The sequence below is a fragment of the Ostrea edulis genome, chromosome 2 (genome assembly GCF_947568905.1).
Source record: "Ostrea edulis chromosome 2, xbOstEdul1.1, whole genome shotgun sequence".
Taxonomy (NCBI): Eukaryota; Metazoa; Mollusca; class Bivalvia; order Ostreida; family Ostreidae; genus Ostrea; species Ostrea edulis.
Window position 1 is genome coordinate 47,606,177 of NC_079165.1, and position 23,492 is coordinate 47,629,668.

Below are 23,492 nucleotides of genomic sequence, written 5' to 3' on the forward strand. Positions count from 1 at the left end.
TCACGATAAATGAACGAGTAGACTTTTAACATCATAGACAGTTGTTTCTTCAACAAAAATGGAAAACTGAAAGTTTCTTATGTAGTGATCAGTCATCCAAAGAATTACTTTATTAAACACCACTCTGATTCCATGCATTCCTCATTTACAATATCTTTGTAGTCTTTGGTGATCAGGTCTTCCAACAGTCTGTTGGAGTTCCCATGGGCACGAATTGTGCTCCTTTTTTAGCTGACCTCTTTTTATATTTTTATGAAGCAGAATTTATTCAAAAACTTCTAGATGAGAAGAAAACATCTCTTGCTGTGGCCTTCAATTCGACATTTAGATATATCGACGATGTTTTATCTATTAACATTGGTAATTTTCATTCATATGTCGATTTGATAAACCGCCGCGGTGGTGTAAAGGTTAGAGCGTTCGCCCCGCATGCTGAAGGTCGGGGTTCGAATCCTAGCCGCGACAGACCTAAGTCGTTAAAACAGATAGTGACAGTTCCATTGCCAAACGCCTGGCATCAGGTGTGAATGTTATGGGTCCCCAGAGATGACCTTAAAACGGATGTGCTGTGTGACAGTAGGTGTGGCATGCTAAAGAACCCTCATTGCTCAATGGCCGCAAGTGCCGAGTATATAGGTCTAAATTTGAAGCCCTTCATCGATCTTGTCTTCTACTCATCACGTGGGTATCCGACGATGCGATCTTGGTGACGTCTCCATATGAGTGAAGAATTCTCGAAAGAGACGTTAAACAAGATACAATCAATCAATCGTTTCTATATATTCATGTAAATTCGAAATAAAAGACGCCATAGAGACGTTCACTTCTGCGTCATACTTAGATATTTTATTGAAAATAGATATAAAAGACAAACTAACAAATCAACTCTATGACAAACGGGATGATTTAAGTTTCTCCATCGTCAACTTCCCATATTTATGTAGCAATATCCCATTATCACCTGCATATGGTGTTTATAAATCCCAACTGATTCGATACGCAAGAGCTTGTTCTGCGAATGGTCAGTTTTTATATCGAGGCAAGCTACTGTCAAACAAGTTGATGGTGCAAGGGTTTCAACAGTCTCGTTTAAAGTCAGCTTTTCGCAAATTCTATGGTCGTTATAACGATCTAGTTTGCCATTATAACCTACCATTGGGTCAAATGCTATCTGACTTGTTTCATATCGATTGTTAGGCTGTTCTTGGTACACTAATTTTGACTAAGGAACTCCGATTACCTGATCAAAATATAGGCCCTCCGGCGGCTGTGCCCGGTCGACAGGGGATGCTTACTCCTCCTAGGCACCTGATCCCACCTCTGATGTGTCCAGGGGTCCGTGTTTGCCAAACTCTCTACAGTATTTTGTATTGCTCATAGGAGTTGTGAGATTGGTCACTGTTCGTTATCTTCACCTGTTATGGATACAGTGTAAGATTCCCATGGAATTGTGAGTGTAAATTATTTTACAACTAATGATATTTTGTGTCAGTAATGTTTTTGCATGGGGACATTCGGTTTTACAAATAATCTTGACTTGTTGGGTTTTGGATTACCTGAACTGAACTGAATTTATTTATCTCATCACAATTAAACAATTGTATGCAGAGATTCAGTATTTCACATAAAAGTGATGGTTTTAAATCATTAAATGTTTTAAGGCATGCGTGAGTATGGTGATTGGCAACATATGCAGTTTAAGATTCGAGTATTCATTGGTTTGGGGAGCATGTTTCACTAATATTTCTTAGAAAGGAACATAATCTTTTTTAGAAGAGATTGTTTGTTTCAATTCACCATATTTTCAAATGTGATAATATTTTGGAAACGTATAGTATTTGTTTCGGTGATATACATTGTTTTCTTACATCAAATAGAGATTTGTAATGAAACATGCAGTGGAATTCACCACCAATTTCATTTAATCACATTTATTACTAAATCTTGTTGCTCTGGGCTCGTTTCACCAGCGTCCACTTTCAATAGGCAAGTGGTGATTACATGTTCAAAATTTATAAAAGGTTATAGCATCTTTTCTGGATATACATGTACTATTAAAATATTTTTCGAATTTTAATTCATCTTCGTACATTCTATAGTTCGTAGTTTTTTTTTAAATATCATTTTAACGTCAGCACTCCAGTTTTGCTTGAATTGATCAAGTAAAGTAAGTCTTACTTTTGTCTTCAGCCAGTTTGGATTACATGCGTTATTTTGCCAAATGTTTGAAAGTCCGCAATTGTTAAAGATATTGGAGACATTGTTAAACCAAGCAATCTCTTTCGTGTGTTGGTTTATAACATTATTACTCAGTTTTAATTTTTGTTTCTCTACTAAGTGTACTTTTGTACCAAAATGAGATAATACGCGTTTGTATTTGTATGTGCATGGGGTGTCGGCCAAGTTCACCGTACACCATGCAGTCGGGGGTAGATTTTTTAATTTCAATAATAATTTGCAAAATTTAAGGTGGGCTCTTTCAATATTTGCATTATTTGAAAATCCTTACACCCCACAGCCGTATAATACCGGTATTAGGCTGAGCTACTTCATCAAATAAATTTAATTGACACTGTATTGATAGGTTATGTAACTGTACCTTTTAAAGAATTTCATAAACTACATGTACTTTATTCGACTTTTCTACTTGTTTTTGTTTCGCTTTTTGTAACCATGGTAACTAATGTCGTCAACAATTTCAATGTTTTTTTGTCGCCACACACAAAGGTATGATTCCGTTTTGGAATACCCTAACTGATTATTAAGAGTTTTGTTTTGTTAATGTTTATCTTTAAATTTTGAAATTTTCGCAATATTTATAAGAATGATCGATTTGGATCTGTAATTGTTCTACAGATTCAGCTATCAAGGCAGTGTCATCGGCATATAATAATGCAAACAAGCTAGAGTACAGATTTAAATGTTCTTCAATCATTTCGGATATGGTAAGTAAACCATCAACAATATTGTGTTGAAAAAGTCTTGTATGTCATTCAAATATATTGAAAATAAGAATGAAGACAATTTTTCTCCTTGTCTAACACCATTATTCACAATTAAAGAAATTTGAGATCTCTTCACCATGTACTATTCTCAATTTAATATAATTAATTTTGATTTCAGTAATTTCGATAAAATGTATAATGAAAATAAATGATCGGTGGTTGAATATTGTTTTCTGAATCCTGCTTGATTTTCATATAGCATTTCGTATTTGTCTAAAAAAAAAAAAAGTTCAATCTATCGTTCAGTATCGATGTAAAAAGTTTACCAACAAAATGGCAATAGGTCTATAGTTTTGTGGATTATTTTTCTCTCCTTTGTTTTTGTAAATCGGAATAATGTTTCCCTCAAGCCAACATTCTGTTAATTTACCTGTAGTAAAACTTATGCTGAATAGCTTTTCACTGCGATATAGTGGAAGGATCATTCTATTGACGACTTCATGTATTCATTCCTTATATCATTTTCACCAGAAGCTTTGTTATGTTTTGATAGCTTTTAGTATATTTCGTCTTGTGATATATGTGGATTTAAGTTGCTCTGATTTCTAATAGGTTTTTTTTAGCGATTTGCTTGACTGCACAACTGTCTACATGTATGTAAACAAGTTTCACAACTTCCGATTACAAAAGCAGGACAATGTACACCTATCATACGCGCCCATTGAAGTAGAGATCTAACATCTACATTAAAAACAAGAATATTAAACACTTGTCTTTAGGACCAATTTGGATTTTGAAAACACAAAAATAGACGTACAGTGTATAAATCCGGCTCTGATGACAGGCCCCTATTTATTTAGTCTTTAATGACAATGATTTATTTGCACAAGCACAATAACAATTATTGGCAAAGACACATATTATAGATTATTATATACTTTCAATTTCATCTCTTCTTTTTTCTTTAAAAGTTTGCTTCATTTTCTATAGTATTACTATTGCACAGTTTACAAATTTTATTATTATGCTTACTCCAATATGTCTTCGTCTTTCAATTTCTAAATTATGTGAACTCAGTCTAAGCTTTGCTAATTCAGACCTATCTGATCTATATGTAAGGATATCAACATTTATAAGCAGATCTTGAATTCATTTCATATGTATTTCTGAAGAATATAAGTTCATTTGAAACAGATATTTTTGAGCTTTGATATAATTGTAATACTTGGTCATTAATGCGTTGTGAAATCATACTGATAACAGGTTTTGAATGAATTATGAGGTTAAAGTTCAGTCAAAGCAGGAAAACCCAAATTTTCTAAGCAGTGCTTGATATTCATAGCCCGTGGATTAGAATCTCATGTATAAATCAAGTTATCATGAGCTAGGGAATTTTTTTTACTCAATTAGATGAGTTAAAAAATTCCTGGATTGTATCATTATATTTTTTGTTAGTGGTAGTCTATTAAGCTCTGCTCTGCAAGCAACATTTGAAGCAATGGACACTTATAATTTCTTTGATAAATTTAGAATGCAGTGATTCAAAGGGGTCTGAATCATTATCTCGAATCATTAAATCATTTCCCCATACCACACAACACTAGAGAGAAATGGGTAAAACTAGTGAATCGTACAACTTTTCAAATAAATTACAGGAAACATTAAGTCCTACTCATTTTTTAATCTTGAAATAAACTTTTCTTGCTTTATCCATACGTGATGCTATCCCTAAGTTAAACTTGCTATTGATTTTAAAAACTATTCCTAGATAATTATACTGGCTAACAGTTTCACTGATTTGATCATTATATCTAAGTAATTTGTGAAGGATTTTGCATTGGAATCGAATAATAAAACTTTATATTTCATTGTGTTGACTTCAAGTCTCCACTGACGAGGAACAGAAGTCACAGAACTCATTCAGGCTACAGTGATGACCGTCAGGGGTACTAGATAGAATGACGAAATCATCTGCATACAAAAGACAACTTAATTTACTTTCCCCTACATGGACAGGATCTGACTTACAATTATCCAATTTATAAACTATCTTATTTTATGAATATATTGAATAAGAGTGGGCTTAACACATCCCCTGTTTGATACCACGAGTTGAGAAAAAGGGTTTACTCAAACCTTCATTAAACTTTATTTGACTTTTAGTTTCAGAGTACATTGAGTGTATTATATTGAATACTTTGGTCGGAACATTATGTTTGAGCAGTAGATAAAACAGACCTTCCCTCCAAACCGTGTCATATATCAATAAAATCAGCAAAATCTATTTTCTTTTTATAATTATTGATGATACATTCTAGAGTAAATATATGATCTGATGTACGACAATTTTCTTTGAACCCAATTTGGTTCTTACTTATTAAATTATTTTCTGACACAAACAAATTAAGTCTTGCATTCATAATTTTGTTGAAAACTTTACCCAACTTTGAACTAATGGACAAACCTTTGTAGTTATTTGGATCAGCCTTACTACCTTTCTTATGAAGGGTAATTATTAATTATTGCATGACCCGATGAAGAAGAGAAAAAAAAAATCCATTAGAAATGTTCGTAAAAATTTCATATTAAAAAGTTTTAAGGATATATAATATTGTGTGCCCGGAACTAAACTTATGGCCGGAACCAAACTTACGCAAGTCGGAACCAAAATTATCGGAATCTAGTGTTTCAGTCGGAACGCTAATATAAGCTACACTGGCATGCAGTAGAAATCCAAAAATTGATATTGTGTGCATATTTTTTGAATTATTTGAGAGCAGTGTATCAATATATGACGGCTGCATGTCTATCCATAAAGTCTAGATAGTCTTCTATTAGTTTATGCATGCATGAGTGCAAGGCGATCAATGTGGCTTTTGAGCACCTTGTTTATATTTTGTAGTCATCAACCACTACGTCTTTATGTTAAAAAGTGTGTTTGCATATCAGAATTATAATTATAAACTGAGAAATTGAGAAATTTTGAATTTTTCATTCCCACCGGAATAATATGCTCCGACCGCATTAAAAAAGTTTACTCGCTAAGCGGAAGCAAGCGATCGTTGTCATGCGAGGGCGTCCAATGGCGGACAGGCTAAACAAGTGCGTCATGCTTGTACATTATTGATATTTGTCTGTCGAGATATTTAAATCATCTAAGATACACAAACGTTTGAATGTCAGTAAACAGAGACCACTGAATGATGTTTAACGAGACGGTGATGTTTATTCAGATTGAAAATGGGTAATTAACATCATAATTACAGTAATACCTGAAGCACGCGTTGGAAATTTCATATTTCATTTTTTTTAAAAGATATGTGGCGGAATCGATGAAGGAAAAAAATAATTAGAAGACGAACCGAACTAACTATGGCAGCATCCAAGTCACTTTTGGATAGTTTGAAAAAACCAGAACCAACAAATTTTAGAATGACTGACTTTCGACGGGATCTTCATTTGCGTCATAAACGTGAAGAACATGCGAAAAAAGAACGACTTAAAGCTCTGCAAGAATCTAAATATGTTCCTAAATATGCCATCACCGTGGATACTTCAAGGGCTCGATCAAATAACGATGTCCTGAGAATGTGCATCAAGGAATTGGGATTTAAAGAGGTATGTGTAACATGTTAATTATTGTAGAAGTATGAATGAAACCAGAGTTATGAAATGTATACATGGTTTTATCCAGCATTTAGATGTTACTACCCATTTTATATTTAAGGGGAATTTTTGAGAAATCCATGCAGCCTTATATTGAGCTTCAAGGGGATGGGGTTGAGGGACATCCATGGAATATAATATCCACAGATTATAACAGCCATATAGAGTGATTAAATACTCATTTTATCTATATTGTAAGTCTGATAATTATAGAAAATGACTTAGAATATAAAAAAATGATTTTTGTTGAAAATTCTTATACGATTTTGTGAAGTTGACAAATGACAGGGATTTTTTTATCTGTGGAACTTGGGGAAATATCCATTTGTTGCCAAAGGGGAAAGGTACCTTTTACCTGTAGTAAAAACAACCTAGATAAATCCCTGGTATATTAGATCTATTCATTTTTATTTTACTTGTATGTATGCTGATGAATTTGAATTTAACTAATTATAACGGAATGTACGTTTGTGCATTATGAACTCAGAATATCTTAAGTAGTTGAACCAAGAAAGATCTGTACGTTTTTAATCCATATATATATATATATATATATATATATATATATATATATATATACTCCCTTCCTATGACATCACAGCTAGGTTCTATGGTATTGCAGTATTTTCCTTTTCTTGCTGCAATACAACGTCACCTAGTGGGTGTATATTTTTAGATTGTAAACAATAAGGGGCACATTGCTATCGCATGCCATTTTTATCATTTTAACATGTCAGTTGGTAAGCAAACTTCATCTCTGTGATATTTCTGACATTTTTTGAATATTTTATAAATCATAAGCATATTTGGGTAAGGAGACATCCATAAATAAGAAAATGAAAAACACACTATGGAACTGGTCTTGTGTGTCATCTGAAATCAAGGCTATTTATATCATGTGTTTACGGTATGATAATTAAGGCTGCTTTAAATTGAAAGTATGGTAAGCAGATAGTGCGAAATAATCTCAGCTCAATATAGTCTCAAAGAAAATAACTTGGACTATATATATATATATATATATATATATATATATATAGAGAGAGAGAGAGAGAGAGAGAGAGAGATGATTTTTGCTAAAATTTTCATGTATTTTTGTGTAGTTTTTACAACTGATGGAAACATTTTACCTGTAGAAGGGGAAATATTAATTTGTTGTCAAAGGGATAATGTACCTTTTACCGGTAGTAGGAAAAGCCTCGATAAATCCCTGTCCGTTGTGTGACGTCCTAGGAATGATGTCACAATACATTTGGCTGTGTTTTTTCTATTTTATTGCTACGGCAATATCAAACGTGATTTAATTACTAAATTGAATCATAAGGAATGAAAGTCATTTTTCCTACAGTATAAAGTAAGTTAATTGGGACAGCTAGTTCATTTTCTTATGAACAACTTTGCGGTTTATAATGCGTAAACTTAATTTATATCATATAAAATGAGGAATGAATTATCCCTGTTCTGTAAATATATATAAATATATATATCTATATATTATATTAACTGTTAATTGCTATCTCTGTACTATGCAATGTGTATCTTGTATGATTCTCTTAAAATGTACGCTAATTAACTGTATTACAATTCCATTCTCAATGACTGTGTAGCGTACGTGTGACAGCGGGGCGAGAATTCCATTGTCATCGAAAGCAAGTTTTTTTTTTACTTGCCTAGATGGTTAAGCGGTCTAGCGCGCTGGTTACATGCTGCTAGGAGATTTGGTTACACAGGTCGTGAGTTCAACCCCGGGTAGGGGCGGAAATGGGTATCTAAATAAAGTAAAATTTTCTGTGTTTTTTATATATGCATATATATATATATAGAGAGAGAGAGAGAGAGAGAGAGAGAGAGAGAGAGAGAGAGAGAGAGCTAGAGAGAGAGAGAGAGAGATGATGTTTCTAACAAGAAAGATTCTAATATATACTTTTTTATTGTACTGTACTGATCTTCATCCACTTCTTGCTATTGAATATCTCTAAAAAAAAAAAAAAAAAAAAAAAAAAAAAAAGGGTATTTTGTCATATTTCCCAATTTCGCTGATTATATAAATTACCCCATATGCTTCTTTTATAATATATCTATTCCTCAATAATACAAACAATATTACCCAGACATTGTTTTTGCATGTTTGTGATCTACTAATTTTACTGTGATATATATATAAGCAACAATTTTTGAAAATGTATAATGAACTCACTGTCTGTGATTAATAAATTCCCCATAATTTCAGTATCCATTTGGGCGTAAGGATAATTGCTGTGATGTACATTGGCATGCTTGTCACTTTGAAGACAACCCAGAGGTATATGGAGGAAAAGTCAATAAATTTCCAGGTGAAGTGTTCATAAAATTGTTATGCAAGTTATGAAATAAAAATAAATAGGATATTGTTGTATTAGGAAATTTTATGAAGTTTCCGACCTGTAAAGTTATGTTTTTGCCCTCATCAATTAGAAATGACACATTTATATTGGAATTTAATCTATTGCCATGGGTGATATATCACAGAAAATGAATAAAGATTACAGTGTGCATATAATGGCATACACTTTACTCTTAAAAAATATGAAGTATAAATCTGTTTTTATAATGAACATCAACTAGCTAGTGACATGTATATGAAGAACTTTCTCCCTTGCTGCATGCATGCATGCTTAAACTGTAATAGAAATTTGATACCAAACACCTATGCTTGACGATTTCTAATAAAACATCTGAGTTGACCTCAATTGTAATCATTTTAAAATGTTAGTTGATAGATATTGATCACTACAGTAACTGGATTCAAAGAATTTAATCATATTCAACTCTGTGGATGAAGTTATTATAGTATTAAATGATGAATTCAAATATTGTATACTTTTAAATACAAGTTCAGATTATAATGATTAATTCCTAGCTAGCAAAAAAACCCATAAATTGAAATTATTTTGTGTGTACATTATAGTCTTGTCTGTGATGTGATAGATTACTTTCCACAATTTAGAGTGGTGATATGGAATCAAAACCAAAGTGTAGTGATTTGGAAATGCAGATCACACTCTGTGAAAATTCACATGGAAAAACAGCGTGCATATATAAATTGATATGAATTGTTTTATTGTTTTGATCAGGCATGGGAGAGATCTGCAGCAAGATGACATTATTCAGATGCCTAGACATAATGAGAGACTTATTCCCTACAGACTATGATTTTTATCCTAGAACTTGGTATCTGCCTGCTCAGTTCCACGAATTTTCATGCGAGATACGAAAAATGCATGAGAGACGAGTGAGACCGAAACCCACATTTATAGTAAAACCTGATACGGGGGCCCAAGGGGATGGAATTTATCTGTTAAGGGAACCCAATGAATACTCTTCATTCAATGGCAAATGTCATGTTGCTCAAGAATACATGTCAAATGTGTATTTGATTGACAAGTTCAAATTTGATCTGCGGATCTATGTTTTATTGAAAAGCTTAGAGCCATTGGAATTCTATATTTGCCAAGAAGGACTTGCCAGATTTTCTACACTTCCTTATGAAAATCCTACTAACAAAAATATACATGAGTCTTTCATGCATTTAACTAATTACTCATTAAATAAGCGAAGCTCAACATTCAATCGTTCAGAACGAGATGACGAGGGAAGTAAGAGAACAGTAACTAGTGTGTTGCGTAGAATTGCCATGAACGGACATGACAGTACTAAAGTGTGGAGATCTATAGAGAGGATAGTGTGCAAAACTATTGTGGCCATTGTTCCGGAAATGAAAGTGGAATATCAGGCAGCCATTCCACCAGGAAAAACTGGAGCATCATGTTTTCAGGTTTGTGTATTAAGAATCACAGTTAATTTGGACCATGCATACATTAACTTTTCAAACTTTTAAGGTTAAAATTGGTTTACAGAGGCTACATGTATATGATTCACATTCTGACTGTGGACTACATAGTTTGATTTGATACATTAAGATTTCATCATAATTTTTATTCAGTTGGAAAAACATTGAAGTCTTTGAAATTAATTTGTGCACAGATTTTATTTTTCAGTGCATTTGAAGTCCAATGTATCATTTTATAATATCATGAGCTTTTAGCATGAAAAGTTGAACTGCCTCCCTGTCCTTTAGACTGTCTTTTGTTTGCAATCAAGTATCTATTCCATCAATGTTTAAATAACTTTCTGGATCTTTAGAAAGTAAGTAAATCACTCATTATAATGAAATGCATAAAAAAAACCAAGAATTAAAGTAAAACACTTGAACTTTGATATCTTGAACATCAATAACTTGAATATATGTTAGTGGTGAAATATGTATTAATGGAACCTGAACAGATTATTAAAATTAGAGTCTGACTATGGATATAGTATGTCAAAGTGAGTTGGAAGTCCCATTTCTATACATATTCAAACTCAATATTTCAAAGCTTCAGATATCTCAAAGTTTTTTCTTGGTTCCATTGAGTTTGACATAACAAGGTTTGACTGTACATCAATTATCACATCTAGCCCAACAGACCTAGAATATGTCACTTTTTATATAATAGTATTATGATTTGCATGTACTATGCCAAAATAGTAGAGTTTGGCCCATGGTGCATGAGCCAGGGGTATAGTAAATGCGAACTACACTTTTGTTATCAGATGCTAACTATACAACCATAACTCAAATAAAATGACACAAACCATGACAATAATTAATGGTAAACTTTAGTATAGATTATATGTGTGTGTGTGTGTGTGTGAGAAGCACTGAAAACCAACAGCACTCAATATCCAAAGTGTCGGATCTGAATGTAGATATCGAGGTCAAATAAATAAGGATAAAGCACTAAAAAATTACCAACAACACAAACAATATGAAATTGACAATTTCATATTGTTTGTGTCAGTCATTTTTGGTGCTGTATGCACAATTATATAGATAGCTGTGCACTAGCTATGTGAAAATAGTATGGTATAATTTGAATGTATATAAGGGACAAGCTGACATGAAGCATGACCATGTAATGAGGATTAATTGTAATCTTGCCCAAAGCGTACTAGATAAATTTACAAGTGTGTTGTTCAATGTCTTTTGTCAAATTCTGAGTGCTATATATATATATATATATATATATATATATATATATATATTATATACATTGTATATAATATATATATATTATATATCTGTGTGTGCGTGCAGAGGTAATATCATTGTAAGACCTAAATCTTAATTGCTTAAATAATTGTCAAGTCAAAGTCTATTCATTGAAACGTAAAAGTGTACAATAATTCGACTCCAACAAACCATTCAAGTTGTGCGTAGTTATATTGTGTAATTTATCTTCTAAGGAATTTTGTTTTCTATTTAAAGTTCTATGTAAACATTCTTAACCTGCAAATTCATGTACTGCAAAGAATCAATACAATTTTTATACAAGTACATAGGTGTGTGCTGTAAAATTTATTTCTCTACTTCAAACCACAAGCCCTAATTTTTTAATGACTCAAGGCACATTGAATGCAATATTTAGCCTTTTAATGTTGGATTCAGTCAATTAGATAAATTATAACACTAGAAAGGAATTTCTTCGCTAAATTAAAGTCATGAGTTTAAGGGGATAGTTAATTGTATTTAATGGAAATCTTGATTGTTAATCTTTTGTTTTGCAAATGATTAATTTGGTTTAGTTGAACTATGCATAGCAAGAACAAAAATCTATTTTGAAATTTACAACACTTATATGGGCAAAGAAAGATATATTTCAATTACAAGATAATCTGTTCACTTCATAGAATCATTTCAGGCCAAAATCAGAATTTAAATTGAGTCTTTTCTTTATGATCTGCATTATTAAACGACTCGATCTACAAAACATCCAGTTTTGTTTTCACTAGAGATTGGTTGACCTGTTTGGTAGGATCCTGGATAAATCATCAAGGGAGTTGTTTTTGTTCTGGTTGGGTGTTGAATTTAGCTATTCTGTTGAAACTCTTAATTTGCATTAATAGACATCCATTAGAAAAGAACTTATTTTTCCAAAACTTATAATATTCTAATTTAATCCCTGATTATAATGAAAACTAGGAATTAGCTTAATGTAACAACCTTACAGATTCTTATACCAACCAATTAAATTTTGTTAAAATTTTGGTAAATCAAGACATTGTACATGTATAATAGTAAATTAGAGACACTCTTTGGTGCCAACAAAGTCCATAAACCACAAAGTTCAAGATTTAAATATATTCCATATTACTAGTTGTGTTTATATTGGTAAATATGGTCTGTATTACATAATCTCCCCTTGGTGTAAAATGCCCTTTTCTGTAGATGTTTTACCAGAAGAAACATGAATCTCGATGGTCTGTATCTTAATTGTTTCATCTATACACAGTTTCAGTATAAATACCAGTATGAAGTTTGTAAGACAATTAACTTGAGCATTGTAGACATTAATGTTTGATTATGTTTTATTATATGCGTAGAAAAATGGGAAGAAAATCAGTCTTATTAATATGAGCCCCTACATTTTATTATTTGTTACGCTGTATAGGCATAACAAATGATAAAACAAGGGGGCTAATTTTAATTAGACTGAGAAGAAAATATAAATATACACAAAGTAAACATATATTATATAACTGATCAAAAAAAGAAGAGCATAGTAATTTTTCACTGAATCTTTTCAAATTATTTTTTCATACATTTTTTGGAGTCCAGAATGAATCTACATGTGTACTCCTTTGTTATGTCTAACGCTATTGTTTACTAGATAGATATTCGATATTCTACAGAATTTGAGGACAATAAAACATGTTTTTATAAAATCCTAAGATTGGTCACTGTAATTTTCAATTCTTGCAAGTTCCTAATGCACACAATGTAATCTGTTCTCTATATTTGATTGTGTTGTCTATAAATGTAACTGCTTCTTGAGAAATGCTGTGTCTGAATGATGCTCAATGCAACAATGCAATTTGATGACTGGAAGCAGGTGCATCACGTTTTGCAGCTGCAAAAGATTTCAATGTTGTACAAAGCACCATATCTTGCTTTCGGAGCAGATATCAACAGCATGGTTCAACAAATGATCATCAATGAGCAGGTAGACCACGCGTCACGCAGTACAGGATCGCTTCATCCGATTGCATCATCTTCATTCAAACAACAACATCATCACAGCATCTGCCATTCCTTGGATTTGCAGAATATTATATCAGATCAGACTGTTCACAACCAACTATGGGGTGCTGATATTAAAACACCTAGACTTGTTCATGGCATTGCTCTTACTCTGCAACATCGCTGGAATGGTCTCAGACTCGTACACTATGACCACAGCAACGTTGGCGTACAGTTTGGTTCAGCGATGAATCTCGATTTTTACTGCAGAGGCCTGATGGAAGATTCAGAGTGTACATGTATATAGGTGTTAAAATAAACATTTTGTGAAAAATTGCATCCAGGAGACTGACCGGTTTGGAGGAGGTGGTGTTTTGATGTGATCAGCAATATCTTAAACATGCAGGCAGGACAGCATTGGTTCACATATAGGGTACTTTGACGACTCAACTGTATATTGATGAAGTCATACAGCCACACATAGTTCCAATAACGCAGCTTCCCAGAGCAGTATTCCAACAAGACAAAACATTCTCCTCATCTAACATGTGATGTTCTGCAAAGACACAATATTCAGATTTTTCCTTGACCATCCAAATCATCAGATTTGAACCCTATCAAACATGGAAGGGACAAACTGAATAGGCACATTCGCCAAGAACAACTGCAATGCTTCAGACTTAAGAGCAATAACTGGCTCAAGCTCTGCAGTTAGATTGGAACAATACCCTTAGACTGTTTTGTAGAGACTTATAATTGTGTCCATGGGAAGGCATTGTTGGGCAGTCATTGGTGCCCGTGGGGGCACACTAGATATTGAACTTGGGTGACCTTGAACTGTTAATGACTAATTATCATTATTTGTTGTGATATTTTGATTATTAACCCAGCATTTACATAATTTTTGTGTTATCAATAAATCAATTAAGTATTCTCATGTTTTAAAATGAATATTAGAATTGTACTCTGCATTTTTTTTTTATCAGTATATGTTATAATGTCAGCAAAAACTTTCAACATAGTTGGTTTTCTTTTATTGTTTTCTAAACCAATAATGAAAAGGTTGGATCCAGGGTATTACAAAAGAAAGTCATGTCAAATTCTAGCTGGTTTATAATGATAGTAGAATATTTCCCAACTTTGAGATATTAGAAAATAAACATTTTTAAAAAAATTCTGTAATTACATGTATGTAATTTGTTTAAGTAGGCAAGTGACAATAAGTGTTGTATCAGAGGAGTGGCTCAAAGTGAGAGGACTTACCTGGAGAGGAGTCAGGTTTAAATGTCTGCATAATGTTATAAAACTTGCATAAAACTTTTAGGATTGATTTGTGGCCTAGCGCTACTATGTTGACACTAGCCAGAAGTTTCTAGCTGATACAGTCCAGGTGATCTCCCCTCACACACCCAACAGAAGTGAGAATGGGGTAGGGTTTGTGAGGAGATTAATAGCATGGTTACTTGGTTAGTGAAGATTATGGGACCTACATGTACATACATTGTACTAATTAATGGGGTTTATTTTATTCACAGACAATGTGTCCTGAAGTGTTAATTTACCTAATATTACATGTGTGAGGCATGTTAATCTTCACATAACTAAGGATTAATATCAGTGTTACCTGCACAGGTACAGATTGAATCTAGTTCATTCTTTAAGCTGAGAATACATTTAACATGAGAAAATGAGTCATTTTAAGAAATCTGCTGTAATTGTATTAACATCCAAATGTTTTAATTACTTTGATTTTAAATCCATTGCCTGTGTGACAGAGATTCAAAGAAAGTTATGCAATGCCCAGAGATGAAATACTGACTAGTATATATCTATAATTTTATAAGACCTTTTTAAATACTTGTGTAAAATTTCTTTTGTTGAAGAACACTTTATCTTGCATATCATGACACAGCCAGCAGGTTCTACACAATATCTGCTTTGTTTAAAATCAGTTTAAGTGTTCTTTAAATTTTATTCATTCTTTTCAAAATTTAATGATTGCTCAAGTGGATCAATTATAAAAAAAAAAATCTGCTCTTCAAATCTAATTCCATCTTATACCAAATTAGCAGTACTCTTCTTCTATTACAATGTAGTTTATTTGTTTTAGTACAGTTATTTGTAAATCAAATCAAATTTTCATTTCCTCGATCATTAATGTACATGTATATACATGTAGTTCTATTTGAACTAAAAGGTGGGGAAAGAAAGATCCTTTGATTTATATGTTATAAGTTTACAGTACATGATTGAATGTTTAAATGTTATGGAAACCATATGTTAGTCTCATACTTTCTTCAATCACTAAAGATGAGAACAAGAAAATTGTCATTGATTTTGAAGTCAGAAGGATAGGGTCAAGGTCAGTCAGAGGTCAAAGGTAATAATATTGTGGACACTTTATAAAGAGTGAGTTCTGTTATCTGTCTCTTATTTGCTACAGATATAGTAAGTTTGTTTGTTTTATGTCCATCCAATACATTTTCACTCTTTTTGAAATGTCACCAGCTGTAGGTGAAATACCACAAATTTATAGACCTATATACTTAACGCTCAGGTGTTGTATCAGTGAGGGTTCTTTAAGGAGGTACATGTACTCTTAGACTACATCGTCATAATGGCTGACTTCCTTTAAAAACATGGATGAAAAAATCAATATCGGCAATATTTGACTTTTCCTTTTCAATTTATATACCTAGCTGGGTAGCTCAGTGGGTTAGCATACCAACTGCTGAACTGTAGGTCGCAGGTTCGAGTCCAGCTGGGGTTTTAAATTTTTTCCAGATTACCTTCTACTAAAGCTGTATTTTTTGACAAAATATTAAGTAAATTTGAAAATTTTCAACTTCAAAATATTGTTGTACATATCCTCCACTTTTCATCTACATCAAATTTCTCTAGTGTACGTAGCATACATCCTTAATATGCCAATTAACACTTGCCATGACACAGGATTTCTCTATGTCAGGACAAATGACACAACAAACAAGATTTGTTAATACATGTATATAAATAACTTGAATTTTTAATCATTTTAGGTGCTAGGTTTTGACATTCTTCTGCTCCATAATTTGAAGCCTGTCCTGTTGGAGATTAATGCCAGTCCTAGTCTTAGTTTGGACAGTGAACAGGAAATTGCTCCTGGAGTGTTTGAATATGTTCATAGTCCAAAGGATGAAGAAATTAAGTTCCCACTCATAAGGGATACATTGCTTCATGTGGTGCCATTGGAGAAACTAAAATATTAGTAAGTTCTGCATAGTAATTAGTTAAAATATATTTTCAAGTGTATATCATTATCCATGTACAATGTATGAAGTAAAATAAATATTCCTGTAGTCATATTCATGGAATTATCATAATTAGAATGTATGAACATAATATATTAGTTAAGTTAACTGTGTTATTAAGTGTGAAAATAGCTATTGTTTTAATTCAGTCAGTATATACGAGTACTGGATAAAATTATCAGAAATTCAATTTTCTCTTTCTTTGCTATATACCCCATGCATTATATAAACCTGTTTTTGTCAGTGCAATCCTTTGAAACCACTCAACCGAATTCCATGAAACTTTACAGTTATTAAAGATTCACATGTACTGTGTAAATGTGCATATTGATACGGAAGCCGATAGGTGCCAGGATATAGAATTAATGTTAACTGGCGGCCGCCACTTAATATATGTGGCGGCCATCACTTAATTTAACTGGCGGCCACCACTTATTATCTGGCAGCTGCCAGTTATTAACTTGCGGCCTCCATATAAATTAACTGGCGGCCGCCACTTATTATCTGGCGGCCGCCATATAAATTAACTGGCGGATGCCAGTTATTTTATCTGGCAGCCGCCACTTAATTTATATATGGCGGCTGCCAATTGCAAAAACAATCATATGTAATTCGTATCGCTGAGTGATTATTTTGGAAAGATTTTGAATAGTATGCAAATACACAGCATCGTTTTTCAAAGTGTATAGGGACAGTCGGAGGAGAAATTGTCTTCTACAATTGTTGACAAGCAGAAAAGGAATCTAAAATGTCTCTTTTGTCCAAACTTCGTACTCCTAAATTGGAGGGAGGAGGCTCCGTTCATCCTTCAATTGATCAGTTAATTACATTTTTACCATTCATTACTACCACCAAAAGAGTGAGGTGGGGGCCAATCCACCAATTAATTTTATTTCACATGTGAAAATAACTTAGTTTGCATATGAAAATAACAGAAATTGAACGTTGTCAAAAAAATGGAGTGTCAGCCCTGTGGTTCTACGTATTTATCAATAACAGCTAGAACAATCGAAAAACAATAATTTAATGCTCTTAATTGTATATATATATCACATACATATTACTAAGCATTGGGGAGGGATTACACCCCTTTCATTTTGAGAGGGAAATAGAGAAAGAGAGAGGAGATGAATAACTGGTGACTACGCAAGCCGATAGGTGCCAGGGTATAGAATTAATATTTATTTAACTGGTGGCCGCCACTAAATTTATGTGACGGCTGCCACTTAATTTAACTGGCGGCCGCCATATGAATTAACTGGCGGCCACCAGTTATTTTATCTGGCGGCCGCCACTTAATTTATATATGGCGGCTGCCATGCAAAAACAATGTAATTCGTATCGCTGAGTGATTATTTTGGAAAGATTTAGAATAGTAGACAAACACGCAGCATCGTTTTTCAAAGTGTAGGGACAGTCGTCGGAGAAATTGTCTTCTACAATTGTTGACAAGCAGAAAAGGAACCTAAAATGTCTCTTTTGCCCAAACTTCGTACTCCTAAATTGAAGGGAGGAGGCTCCGTTCATCCTTCAATTGATGAGTTAATTGATTATTACATTTTTACCATTCATTACTACCACCAAAAGAGTGGGGTGGGGGCCAATCCGCCAATTAATCTTATTTCACATGTGAAAATAACTTAGTTTGCATGTGAAAATAACATGCAAACATGTAACTGGCGGCTGCCACATAAATTACCTGGCGGCAGATAATAAGTGGCGCCTGCCAGTTAATAAGTGGCGGCCACCAGTTAAATAAATATTAATTCTATACCCTGGCACCTATTGGCTTCCGTATATTTACAGGAAATTCTGATTTGATTGTTTTTTAGGATGTATGTCCCTTTTGAACATAGAAGTATGGCCAATATATACTGTTTGGTACTCCTGAAACTGCTGAACAGAATTTCATGTTTCTTTATATTCAATATGGGCAGACTCATTACTGAGTAGATGCGCATATCTATTCACAAGAAATTCTAATTGATTCTTTTCCTGGGATGTCCCTTTTGAACATAGAATTATATGGTTGCATGGTTGTATATTGTCCCACTCAAGAATTTATTTACTCATACGGAGACGGTATCCACCGGTGAAAGGCTGCAAAATTTAGGCCTATATGCTCGGCTGGCGCTTATGGCCATTGAGCAGGGAGGGGTCTATATCATGCCACACCTGCTGTGACACAGGGCCTTGGTTTTTGCAGTTTCATCTGAAGGACCGCCCCATTTTGTTGCCTCTTATGACAAGCAAGGGGTATTGAGGACCTATTCTAACCCGGATTCCCACGGGAAGTTTAACCAAAGCATACTATTTGTTGCAACTTGCATGAAACAGGTTTTCAAGCCCTATGTAATTAAGATAATTTTTTAAATATTTTACACAATTTACATTTCTAAACAATATTACACTGACTTGAGTATAGTGCCAGTCTACTTAAATTGATGAAAATAGTACAGTATAGCACAGAGGCATAAGAATGTATTATATTTTATGCATAGCATTGTCATTCATAGTGTAGCATTGTCATTCATTGTGTGGAGCATTGTCATTCATTGTGTGAGCATTGTCATTCATTATGTGGAGCATTGTCATTCATTGTGTGGTGCATTGTCATTCATTGTGTGGTGCATTGTCATTCACTGTGTGGTGCATTGTCATTCATTATGTGGAGCATTGTCATTCATTGTGTGGAGCATTGTCATTCATTGTGTGGTGCATTGTCATTCATTGTGTGGTGCATTGTCATTCACTGTGTGGTGCATTGTCATTCATTGTGTGGTGCATTGTCATTCATTGTGTGGTGCATTGTCATTCATTGTGTGGAGCATTGTCATTCATTGTGTGGTGCATTGTCATTCACTGTGTGGTGCATTGTCATTCATTGTGTGGTGCATTGTCATTCATTGTGTGGAGCATTGTCATTCATTGTGTGAGCATTGTCATTCATTATGTGGAGCATTGTCATTCATTGTGTGAGCATTGTCATTCATTATGTGGAGCATTGTCATTCATTGTGTGAGCATTGTCATTCATTGTGTGTAGCATTAATTTTCATTCATTGTGGGGACATTGGGTATATGAGCTTGCTCACCTTTTCTTTCATTTTTTTTTTTACATAGTATATTTATTTTTGCAGAGAATATTTATAATATATGTATGTGATAACCATTTAAAATCTCTCCTTTTCTCATTTAGTCGGAAAAGAAAGAAACGAAGAATGCTAAGGAAACTTAAGGCTTGTACCTCACACAAAATGAAACGTCCAGAGCCGTTAGTGAAGCAGAGGACATCAATCGTTATCATCAAGGCTGATGAGTCTGATGAAGAGAAGAGGGAGGTGGACGTCACTCAACAAATGTCAGAAATGCATATGGATGTCGACAGTTCAACTGTCAGTCAAGGTGAGTTAGAACTGACGTAGATTTCTGAGGTTACAAACATTTGAACATATTACCTGTCAGCGAGGGGAAAGGGGATTAAAGTTCTTGGATTCAGAGTTGAACTGTAAAGCAAAGTTGGAGATGTAACCCAGGAAATGGGGATATTGATTGTTTGTTCACAGTTTCTTTTTTCTGTTAGAGATTTCACCATCTGTACATGTAGCTGCATGAAGTGCTACATCTTCATACCTACACAAGGCACTCAGAGCCATGTACAATGTATATATAGCAGTGAGGGTTCCTTACCATGTCAATGCCTACGTTGACATAGACCTTGGTTTTTAGGTGCCAAGCATTAAATGATAAATTGCTACTTAATTATTTTGATGACTCGGGTAACCGGGGTTTGCTGCTGCGTAAAATCGAACCTGGACTTTCCATTATCAGAGTGAGGGCTGCAGAGCTAAAGCAGCAGGTTGTCCATTATTTATTGACATAAAACATCTCATTGTGAAATGATGTTAAAACTTGTAATGTCACTAAAGTAATCAGGTGACCTAATGTGATTAATACCCATCATTGTCAATGTCCTTCATGCATAAACAGTCTCAGAAAGTGGTCTGCAGTATTTTTGGTATTTTAAGTTTTATGTACCTTTGAGAATCTCTTCAGTTATACAGACTCACAAGATATTGGTAATTATTAAGTGCTGCAAATTTTGTCACATGTTAGCTAGGCTGCAAGTGACTCAGGGCCTTATAGCAATTTGTAGGGTAGGAGATAAAAATTGTGAATTGCAAGGTTCCTGTAAAACAGACTAGCTACTTTATGATGTATTTTGATACTTTGAGATTACTTTGTCTTTTGTATACATGTCTGTCTATCTGTCACACTCTAAAACTTTGTACAAGTTTATAATAGAGATATAAGGACTTTGATTTGTTGGCTTGCATTATATATTCCATGGAAGAATACTTTCATTGCTCAGTGAATTTCTGTTGAAAACAACAAAATAGGAATATCAACAGATGTAACTTAAAAATGAAATGTTGATTAGCAAAAACAACATCCCTAAAATAACCAACAAATACAAAATAATATTCAATGATATCCTGATCAATTCACATGCAATATCACATTTAGTAACATATTGAGTGATGACAACAATTATATTGCTTTCCTACGCAATATGCAACCACATTGCAGGTCTGAACCTTCATTGATTATTACATTCAAATCCAAATGCTAATTAAGTCAGTCCTTATTAATATGAGAAGTCTAAATTATGCAAAGTCTCTAAGGTCCAAAACTTGAGGCTCAGTCAAGTGACCCGACATATCAAATCCAAGAGTGACTTTACATTTATCAGTAATTCCCGTATAATTCGTACAATTTCTATAAAATCCTGTCACCAAGAGTTTTTAAGGTATTCAATGTATAATGACCATATTTCATATCTAATGAATGGATGGTGGAATTTTTGTAATCATGGTATCATTTTGAAGGGTTCATCAAATAAAAATAATCCACCATACGAATTTTCAAAATTTTGTTTACTGCTTGATTTATTTCACCTAGAATTTAACATTGAAGTATATGGGAAAAGTAAAGAAATTATATTTTCATACAAATCTCTTGGTAGAAAGTTACAAACACTTTTTCTAAGTGAAAATATGAAATAAAATTAATCATTGACCACACACATTTTTAGAAAATTAAATTTTTCTTATTTTTACAAAGGGCAGACAACTCTTCCAAAAAGTCTTAAATGCAAAAAGGTCAGCTTCTAATCATTTACCAGTCATGTGAATTTCATCTGCTTCACTCTCATCATTATTTAACAATAAACATTTATATTGATCTAAATCCTTCAAATTTGTTCATTATCTTTCCATTATACATGGAAATACCTTAACGTTTTTTCAGTTAATGCAAGAACCATTCCTGAAAAATATTGGGAAAATACTCAAAAATATGTAAAATCCCTCTTGTTTTGAGTGAATCTTTTAACAGATGTTTCGATTACTGACCAAATTGGACCCCGAAACTATGAAAAAACAGATGCAACATCATATATTCACAAGCCAGAAACTGAAAGCTTGCATCTTTTCAGCTGTTGGCCGTGTGTGATATGCAAAATTAGTTGAAATTACGGAAAATAAACATAATTAATTATAAATAAATCTTTTGGGGATCAATGCCCTGCCTTTTCTTTGATAAATTCTATTTGTGGATGTCGCCAAAATTCACGCAACCTACCGTAACGATTTTTTAAAACTCCGTATGATATTAAGATACAATCATTATGAAGCTCAAATTGTATATTTTTATTCAGAATATATGTTCATGCACTCTTATGAAAAGGAAGAAAATTTGATCATACCAGTAATAATATTTTCATAATTCCACAAACTAGGACATTTTTATCATGTCGCATATAAGAACCTAACCTACATTATAGCATTTGTGAAGAAATGGATGATAAAAGAAAACAAAAATATCAATGCTTTTAAAGCATATAAACACAAAATATAAGAGGATCAACATGAAAATAACCCTTTTTTGTTTCAAGAGATATGTCACAAGACAAATTTTTATGCTGTTATAAATTAACAACGCTTAAAATATCAACGTTGACAAAATATTGCATAACGTTACACCTAAAGTTATTAATATTTTCACATTTCATTTACTAGGAAATGAAACTTACCATTTTAGTGTGAAAGATTTAGAAAATGAATAAATTTATTGCCAAATATTCATTTACAGGAAAGGCGATTATTTTGGGCAACGAAAATATACAAATTTCTTTAGATCAATATTGTATCAATAATGTTTCTATTCGGAGTTTGGAATTACTAACAATGTTGTGTGATAGTATGTTAAACAACGTTTCTTTGGGGATGAATATTAGATTATATACAAATAGTTGCTGTATTTTTCATGACCGTTTGTTTGATGTTGTAAACCTCCATTACGGAGATGTTACCAAAGGTGACTTTGAATTTTCATAACGAACAACTGGTGATTATTTCACGTGTGATATTCTATTTTCTGTTTCACGTGTGATATTCTATTTTCTGTTTCACGTGTGATATTCTATTTTCTG

At 33.2% G+C, this 23,492-nt stretch overlaps 1 protein-coding gene across 3 annotated transcripts in view; it reads left to right on the forward strand.

The window, feature by feature from the left end:
* The first annotated feature begins 5,993 nt into the window (after nt 1-5,993).
* The window catches only part of LOC130051748 (tubulin polyglutamylase TTLL11-like), a 31,929-nt gene continuing 14,430 nt past the window's right edge, over nt 5,994-23,492 (forward strand). For 2 of the 3 annotated variants that reach the window (XM_056154332.1, XM_056154333.1), the window contains exons 1-5: nt 6,000-6,563; nt 8,842-8,944; nt 9,725-10,425; nt 16,749-16,957; nt 20,199-20,404. In XM_056154332.1, coding sequence (XP_056010307.1) covers nt 6,318-6,563; nt 8,842-8,944; nt 9,725-10,425; nt 16,749-16,957; nt 20,199-20,404 — 1,465 coding nt within the window. In that variant the 5' untranslated portion in view covers nt 6,000-6,317. Of the gene's footprint in view, nt 6,564-8,841; nt 8,945-9,724; nt 10,426-16,748; nt 16,958-20,198; nt 20,405-23,492 lie in introns of all 3 variants that reach the window. The other variant, XM_056154331.1, reaches the window with a different exon arrangement.